This window comes from Raphanus sativus, chromosome 4 (assembly GCF_000801105.2).
Source record: "Raphanus sativus cultivar WK10039 chromosome 4, ASM80110v3, whole genome shotgun sequence".
Taxonomy (NCBI): Eukaryota; Viridiplantae; Streptophyta; class Magnoliopsida; order Brassicales; family Brassicaceae; genus Raphanus; species Raphanus sativus.
Window position 1 is genome coordinate 51,069,450 of NC_079514.1, and position 9,517 is coordinate 51,078,966.

Sequence of the window (9,517 nt, forward strand, 5' to 3'; positions counted from 1 at the left end):
TTTTTGTACCATCAAAACCACAATTTTCTATGATTATTCTCAACCATATTGACTTTAGAAACTACAATACACATGTTAGTTTCAGTCATATTGATCTGAAATTTTTCATTGGTTTTGCATGATCAACCTTTTTAAAAGATGCATTTAAGCATTAACGAAATACAAATGTTTTGATCAATATCAACAAATATTTTATTTCTTATGGCAAATGACTTATATGTGGCAGACCTCTCTCAAACTTAATTTGAGGCGTCGACTCACAAAATCTATTTCCATCCATATAACTTGATCTCAAAAGATCAAAAATGTTGTTTATAAATATGTTTTCACCATATTTTTTTAACTTTGACTCCTTTTTGTTTTCTCATGGTCATCCATCCATGTGCTTAATAATTAAATTAAGTTGTTCCAGAAAAAAAAATCTGAAACTAGAAAACAAAACGTTAGACATTCTCATTCAAATAAATTGTCTTTAACCAAGTCAAATCAGTAACACACTTTGAACAAAATAAATTATTTGATCATCTTAACGCATGTGTTTGACCACAGTTAAGAAATGCTTTCATGACCAAAATCAATGCCAAAAAATAGTTTCACTTTACACAAAAGTGAGACTCAAACCGGTAAACAAGGTCAAAGCCTTAGAGACTAATAACAAATTCTTTTGATATTTACCTTTATGAGATAGTAAATAATCAAAAACCAATCGTTAGAATCCTAATGAATAAAGTTCAGAGATGAAACCAATAAAATATTCAGAACTAACTTCCCTTTTCCGGTTCAAGTAGAGATTATAACAAATGTTGATTGTTAAAACTCACGATCAGCACATAATCATTCAACCATCGAGTTCTTTGTTTCCTGTGCTCACAACAAAACACTTTAAAAAAAATCAGTTTTTGTTAATAAAATAATACAAACAAAAATTTACAGAAAATTAAGATTAAAATAATCTTATAGATCTGACTCCGCCATCTTTTTCCAAAGATAAATTAACCTGTTCCTACAAAAAAAACATACTTTTTTACAATAATCAGTCCGGTTAGTGCAAAGCAATAAACGGATATTTTGAGTTAAGACTGATAGAACCGTACTTTATAAACTACGGATTACTGAATATTGTAAAGAATAAAAATGATAAAACTATACTAAAGAGTAAGAAAAGGATGATACAACTGCAGAGGCGAGATATTATCTCTTTCCTTAACTCAAATACGTCCCGTAGTGCGACGGTTCGATAACGTAATGAGTCCCAGGATACAACTGCAAACAATCTTCTGAATTTGCGTCACTCTATCAGAAGCCTGGCGAAACTAGTTTTGTGTTGTACTCTCAGACACAAGAAATAAAAAATACTAACATAACTTTTCAATATGGGAGAATGTGGTTTTTTCTTTTGCTATTGATGTGTCTATCACTTTCTATCATGCTAACAAGCCATTTATATAGAAAAATAATGAGAAGCACAAGTTTCATTTTCAACATAAAAATGAAACCTCCAAGGTGCATTAATGTAGACTTTATTTCTTGTCAATTAATATGTGAATTCATTTCACATTTTGACCAAGAAATTAAAGAGTAAAATTATTATTGTTTGACCAATTCAAACAAAATAATATACTTTAAAATGGATTTCTTTTTTATATTTTATCAATATAAAAGATCAACATATATTTGGTTTATAAGATTAAGTTAATGAACATGAAGTCCAACTAACAAATCAAAAACCCAAATCCAAATATCTAATGTGTATATTTGTAACTTTATACAAGTTTCTCAAATCACACATATTAGACCTCCATTTCTCATTCACACTAACTCTATTTTTAGCATATGAATACATTACTAAAAAAAATAGTTCCAACAATATATTGGTCAACTTACCAACTAAAAATGCCGTGAAGGTCAAGCTCTCTTCGTGACGTCATGATAAATCATAACGCAACGTACACATGACTGCAGTCTTCAGTGTCTGACAGAGATGCAAAAGAAAACTACAGAATCTTGGAAACTTTTTAGTATTATACAAAGACTTTTCCCGTAATGTTTTTGTAGGTCAACTTCTTCTATGATAGTATTTCGATTAGCTTTTGAATCAAACCTATAATTTCTATCCGTACAGTGTTAAATGCGTTGTCGAAAGCACGTGCTTCGACAAGGTGACTTGGCTTGTATATGAAGTCAACTCCACAGTCCACACTCTAGACGACAAAAGAAAAGAAAAGATACCCTTCGATTTAATCAAATATCATATTTAGTAATTAAACATTATAGCAATGAAATTAAACACGTTGCAAAAAGTAGATAAAATTACAAACCCAACTATGATTATAATTATTAGCTATAGCTATAGCCATCACCGTTTGCCAAAAAGAAATTGAAAAACAAATTGTAAATATTTCCAGGCCAAAATCTGTGACACGAATTCTAAATAACTGTGGTTTTTTTTTGACGAAATTCTAACTAACTGTAGTTAAATCAACAATTTATTTCGGTGAGATTATTACAACATCGTGGCGACGTGAAACAACTTCCACGTACATACACAGATTATATTACATGTATACATGGTGATCGCAATCTAACAACAACTCCAATTAATCGTAATTCTGACTCCAAAATTAATTGGGTAGAGAAAAAGTCGTAAGTAACGTTCGTAATTCTCATATGTGCGCGAGTTGTATATAATCTTTAACACTTAGCATTTTTATGTTAATTCGATTTGATTCTTTATTCGTTTTAATTTGATCCAAAAAATTCGAATATTGAAAGTCTTAGAAGCAAAAAAATTATATTAAAAATTAATACCCGTTAAAAATGAAGCAAATCACATATACTAAAACTTCAAAGCCGTATTTGTATATTCAATCTTCTTGACTTTTATTCAAATATATGTATATGTACAATTAAATTTAGAAGTATAGATGTATAAATTTATATAACTATTATTTTAACATATAACTCTTGTTAGTTTATTTAGACAAATACTTATAGAAATATTAAATTAAAGAAATAATATAAACTCTTTATAAAACTATAATTCTTCTAAAAATTATGTTCATAAAGAACATTTAATTAATTTTAAAAATTTATGAAACATATTTGTTTCACTAATCTTTATTTTATATTTTATATTATATTAAAGATATTTTTGAAGACAAACTCTTAAGGTTTTTTAAAACATTTATTTGTATCAAACAAAGTTGATAAGATATATCTCTGTAAATATTTATAAATATCTGTAAACTTTTAGGATATTCTGAAAATCGGATATCCATAGTTTTTCAAAATAAAATAAATCGAAAAAAATAAATATTCATAAAATCCGAAATAAATCTGAAATACTAAGAATTATGGTAGTATTCGGTCTACGTACACCCCTAATAATCATACTAAATTTAATCAAAGATAACGTAAGATGTACTGTGACATTTTCAAAAAAAAAGATGTGCTGTGACGTCAGAAGTAGTGCGTAACCAAACGTACACATGGCTGCGCAATACCTGATAGAGATGCAAAAGAAAAAAAAATTACAGGAAAGAGTAGAGACGTTCATGGAATTTTAGTACTATTGCAAAGACTTTACCGTTAGGTTTATCTAGGTCAACTTCTTTTAATGATAGCATTTTGGATATATCTGCAACGTAAGTAGCTGATAATTTTCAAGAAAAGATAAAGAAAAAGTAAGGAGTTGAGTTCTGTCCAGAATAAGGAGTTGAGTTCTGTCCAGAAATTACTAATAGATCCATACACCTAACTTTAAAGATCTATTAATTTATCGTAACGGGTGAAAACTACTTGTTGGAATATGCCAAATTATAAGCTTAGGTTTTGAGTCTGAATGGTAACCTATATAACAACTGCAGTGCAATTTTAATAATAGTAAAGACATATTAATACATAAATATATAGAGATACAATTTTAATAATAGTCTGAATGGCGATTTCTGCAAACTAGGGTTTGATGAGCTTTCAAGGCTGGGATCCGGGTTTACGCAGGGAGTTATGGATTCGCAGGGGTATCAATTACAGGATCGGGAAGGTTCAGAAACAACAAAGAATTTTGGGCAATAAGATCCGGCGAGATCAACAAGGATTATATCGAAGAGGGATACTAAGGAAATCAAAGGCGAGATTGGGGTTCTCAAGAAATCAAGGTATGAATTTTGTTCTCATTAAAACAGAATCATGCTCACACAATCGGCAGATCCGAAAGGAAAGCGTCGATGCAGATGTTGTGGGTAAGGATGGTAAGCTAGAGATAGCTAAGGAAGTGATGGAAGTAGGAGAAAATACTTTAGATGATGAGGTTATGGTTTTTGATGATTCAGATATCCTCTTGGAGGGAAATGAAGAGTTCATTGCAGGTGATGAGGAATTTCAAAATCTAACTGATGGTGAGATGGAGGAATTGGATACTTTACAAGTGGACAATGATGGGGTTATGGAACCGGGTGCTCAGAACATAGCAGGCGGGGAAGAGGAGAAGAAGAAAGGAACTCGCAAAGCTTTGTTTAAGCCAACCTCGCTGGCGGTAGGAACTTCGAAGAAACTGTTTGTCCAGGCAGTGTTATCACCAAGGAAAAAGGTTCAGGGTAAGGTAGGAAAGAAGCAGGGAAAAGTCACAAGAAAGAAAGAGGATAAGGGCCCTTCAAACCCGATCTTCTTCATGATTTTATATCCAGTGGAGAGCAGTGAAGTGATGTCCTGTGTGTTGTTGGTGTTTTGCAATTTTTTTCCTTTAGTAATAAGCTCTGTGAGCGTTTTCTTGTTGCTGGTTTTAATGTTGTTTAGGCATAGTGTTGGCCTTCTTTTGCTTGCTTGTTATAATCGTGAGTTACGGTTAAGGAATAAAATGGTTGTTTTGGGTTTAATTGTAATTGGTATTATGGTATCTGGTCAAAGTGCGTTATGTGGTATGATGGGTTTACAATGGAATCTGGTTCAAGTGTGTAAGCGATGGGTACTATGGACTAAATTGGCAAGCAGCAAACAAGGTCAAAGGTATGTAATTTGCTTCAGTCAAATGAAATTTTATATTGGTCTTGGGGGAGAAAAGAATAATTTTGGTAAATCAGAGAGAAAAATAAGCGTATTATGGTGCTTGGAAGTTCTACTAAGCTTGTATAAAAGGAAGATGGAATCTTTGGTTGCTGACGTTCGTTTGGTTACTATGGATACAATGGAGATTAAACAATTATACCAGAATGTGGTATTTATTTTTTCTGCAGGGAACAAGGAAGCTGTGTGTGTTTGCTGGCGGTTTTTCATAAGTTCATTAGACATGAGCAGTGTGCAAGGCTGGAATTGGATTATCTTAATATGGTTACGGTTGTTGGGATCAAGAATAAGGGATAAAGGGAGATCATTACCTCCACAAGTCTTGGCTCGATGGAGCTTACTTTATAATATTTTTTATGAAAGTACTCAGTTGGAATTGTCGTGGCATGGGAAGTAAATGGACTATAAGTTACCTCCGGGAAATTTGGTACAAATATAAACCTGATTTTTTATTTTTATCTGAAACAAAGCAAGATTTTGCGTTTGTCAATGGTTTTCAATCACATTTTGGTTATGATAATTTGGTTACGGTGGACCCGGTTGGGAAGAGTGGTGGTTTGGCCCTATTTTACAATAATGAGCAGCAGGTCAAGGTTCTATATACGAGTAACCGTATGATAGATGTGGAGGCAGAGGTTAAGGGGAAGCGAGTTTTCTTAACTTTTGTGTATGGTGATCCTGTCCAAAAGTTAAGAGAACAGGTCTGGGAAAGGCTTACTAGGTATGGGATTACAAGAAGCGACCCTTGGTTTATCATTGGAGATCTGAATGAAATTACTGGAAATCATGAAAAAGAGGGAGGTACTTTACGTAGTGCAGCCTCCTTTGTCCCTTTCAATAACATGATACGGAATTGTGGATTATTAGAGTTCCCGGCTCGGGGAAACAAAATGTCATGGCAAGGAAAAAGAGGTAAAGGGAAAGGGGCCACGACAATCAGATGTAGATTGGATCGTGCATTAGCAAATGAGGATTGGCATACAATTTTCCCAGCTTCTTATACTGAATATTTGGGCTTGATAGGATCAGATCATCGTCCAGTAGTGGCCTTTCTGGAGGACAAGGTACCAAAAAGAAAGGGACAATTTCGTTTCGATAAAAGGTGGATAGGACAAGAGGGACTAATAGAATCTATCACTAGGGGATGGAAGGAAGATGATGGAGATGATACGGTGGATATTGTTACGAGAATCAGTAACTGTCGACATGAGATGGCTAAATGGCGGAAGAATAATCCGCCATATGGGAAGGAAAAAATAGCAGATCTTCAAAAGGCTCTTGAAGAGGTTCAAACGGATGACAATAGGACCCAAGAGGAAATCTTGGAGATATCGAAAAAACTGCAAGACGCATATAAAGATGAAGAAGAGTATTGGCAACAGAAAAGCAGGAATATGTGGAATACGGCTGGGGATCGCAGTACTAAATTCTATCATGCTTTAACTAAGCAACGTAGGGCTCGTAATAGGATTGTGGGTCTCTATGATGAAGGAGGAAACTGGATTACGGAGGAGCAAGGGATTGAGAAGGTAGCTGTTGATTATTTTGATGATTTATTTACTACTACCTCTCCCTCAGAATTTGATAATTTTCTGGAAGAGATTACGCCAACTATTACGTATCCGATGAATCAAATGTTGATAAAGATGGCGACAGAGGAAGAGGTAAGACAGACCTTGTTTATGATGCACCCTGAAAAGGCACCGGGTCCGGATGGAATGACTGCTCTGTTCTTTCAGCACTCTTGGCATATAATTAAGAACGATATCGTTGAAATGGTAAATGAGTTTTTGGTCTCAGGAGATATGGATTCAAGGTTAAATATTACTAATATTTGTATGATACCAAAGACGGAAAGACCGACAAGGATGACAGAGATAAGACCTATAAGTTTGTGTAATGTTGGATATAAGATTATATCGAAAGTCTTATGCCAGAGATTGAAACTTTGTCTCCCAAAACTTATATCGGAAACCCAATCGGCTTTTGTGGCAGGAAGGTTGATTTCCGATAATATTCTTATCGCTCAGGAAATGTTTCATGGACTAAGGACCAATAAAGCATGTCAAGGAAAGTTTATGGCAATCAAAACGGACATGAGTAAAGCATATGATAGAGTGGAGTGGGACTTTATTCAGGCTCTTCTCCATAAAATGGGTTTTGATTCACATTGGATAAAATTAATGATGGGGTGTATATCATCAGTGCAGTACCAGGTATTGTTAAATGGCCAACCTCGAGGTCTAATAGTCCCCCAGAGAGGTTTACGCCAAGGGGATCCCTTATCGCCCTATTTATTTATTATGTGTACTGAAGCGTTGATTGCGAATATAAAAAAGGCTGAGAGGGGTAAACAACTTACGGGTATGAAGGTTGCTAGAGCTTGTCCATCCATATCTCATTTGCTTTTTGCAGATGATAGTCTGTTTTTCTGCAAGGCGCAGAAGGAAGAATGTCAAACTATTCTTAGGATTCTAAAGGAGTATGAGGCGGTATCAGGTCAACAAATAAACTTTCAGAAATCTTCTATACAATTTGGACACAAAATAGAAGAAGCTAGCAGACAGGAATTAAGAGATATTTTGGGAATTCAAAATCTAGGAGGAATGGGCTCTTACCTGGGATTACCGGAGAATATTGGTGGATCCAAAATACAAGTCTTTGGGTTTATACAGGAAAGGTTGAACAGTAGGGTAAATGGTTGGACTTTCAAATTTTTTACTAAAGGTGGAAAGGAGGTGATCATTAAATCCGTGGTAACGGCATTACCAAATCATGTGATGTCGTGTTATAGGTTACCAAAGGCGACTGCAAAGAAATTAACGAGTGCGGTTGCGCAATTTTGGTGGAGCCCAGGAGGGAGTACAAGAGGCATGCATTGGAAATCTTGGGACAAACTAGTGTTAAGTAAGGAGGATGGAGGCTTGGACTTCAAAGACCTTACGGATTTTAATACGGCAATGCTTGGAAAGCAGCTATGGCGACTGATTGAGAAACCCAAGACTTTATTCTCACGGGTCTTTAAAGGACGGTACTTTAGGAATGCTTCACCCATAGAACCGATCCGATCATACTCTCCGTCGTATGGCTGGAGGAGTATTATCTCTGCTAGATCTCTGGTTAGCAAAGGACTAATCAAAAGGGTGGGAACAGGATCTTCTATCTCAGTATGGAATGATCCATGGATCCCATCCACTCGCCCGAGACCAGCAAACAAAAATCTTCACACTAACTACCCAGATCTTACAGTGGATTCTTTAATTGATTCAACTACAAGAACTTGGGATTCGCAGGCACTTCGGACTTTGGTAGATCCTCAGGATGTACAAATTATTGAAAGTATACCGCTTAGCAGGAACCGATTGGAGGATAGGGATGGATGGCATTTCACAAACAACGGAAAATATACGGTGAAGTCAGGATACCAAGTAGAGAGAGTTTATCCTGATAAGGAGAAACCATTAGCAGTATTTGGACCTTCAGTTGATGCTTTGAAATCATTTTGCTGGAAAGTAAGATGCCCACCAAAGCTTAAACATTTCCTATGGCAATTGGTATCAGGGTGCATAGCAGTGAGAAAGAATTTGCAGGCAAGAGGGATAAAAGGGGACATATGTTGTGATAGGTGCGGCGCTCCCGAAGAATCCATAAATCATGTGTTTTTTGAGTGTCCACCAGCGCGTCAGGTATGGGCTCTTTCGCAGATCCCTTCCAGTCCAGCTATTTTCCCTTATCAAGGTCTTTTTACAAATATGGATTATTTATTTTGGAGAATTGATCCGAAGATGGAAACTTATCAGTATGCTTGGATTCTATGGTACATCTGGAAAGGAAGGAATAATAAGGTTTTCAGTAACTTAGATGTGGATCCGAGAGATACTTTGAAACTGGCAGAGACAGAATCAACACTTTGGATGGAGGCACAAAACGCAGATACACAGAATTTGGTGCGACAAGTTGAGGTAGTACCACAGACGGCAATACCAGGACGTTGGTGTTTCATAGATGGTTCGTGGAAAGACAAAGACAGTTTCTCCGGCCAAGGTTGGTATAGTACTTTAGAAGGTTTCGACAGTTTGATGGGAGCACGGAATGTCAGAGCAAGTCTTTCTCCCCTCCACTCGGAGGTAGAGGCTCTGATATGGGCAATGGAAAGTATGAAAAATTTGCGTCAGTTCAGGGTTACGTTTGCAACGGATTGTTCTCAATTGGTAAAGATGGTTTCGGAACCAGAGGAATGGCCAGCTTTTGCAAGTTATTTGAAAGATATAAAGACCCTTAAAGACGGTTTCATCAACTCAGACATTATTCATGTACCAAGACAGCAGAATATGCAGGCGGATCGACTAGCACGTAGTGCCAGGACACAACCGTTTTTTGTTGTTCACATGGATGCAGAGTTGCCGGCATGGTTTTCAGTGACCGGATGAGAGTGTGTTTGTTTTTCTGCTGATGA

At 35.7% G+C, this 9,517-nt stretch overlaps 1 protein-coding gene across 1 annotated transcript; it reads left to right on the top strand.

Annotated features, from left to right (window-relative positions):
- Nucleotides 1–3,945: 3,945 nt before the first annotated feature.
- Nucleotides 3,946–9,491, top strand: LOC130511439 (uncharacterized). The gene is made up of 5 exons (XM_057008427.1): nt 3,946–4,157; nt 4,332–5,245; nt 5,532–8,180; nt 8,355–9,216; nt 9,364–9,491. The coding sequence occupies exons 1-5, from the start codon at nt 3,965–3,967 to the stop codon at nt 9,489–9,491; spliced, it is 4,746 nt and encodes a 1,581-aa protein (XP_056864407.1). The 5' UTR covers nt 3,946–3,964.
- The last annotated feature ends 26 nt before the right edge of the window (nt 9,492–9,517 follow it).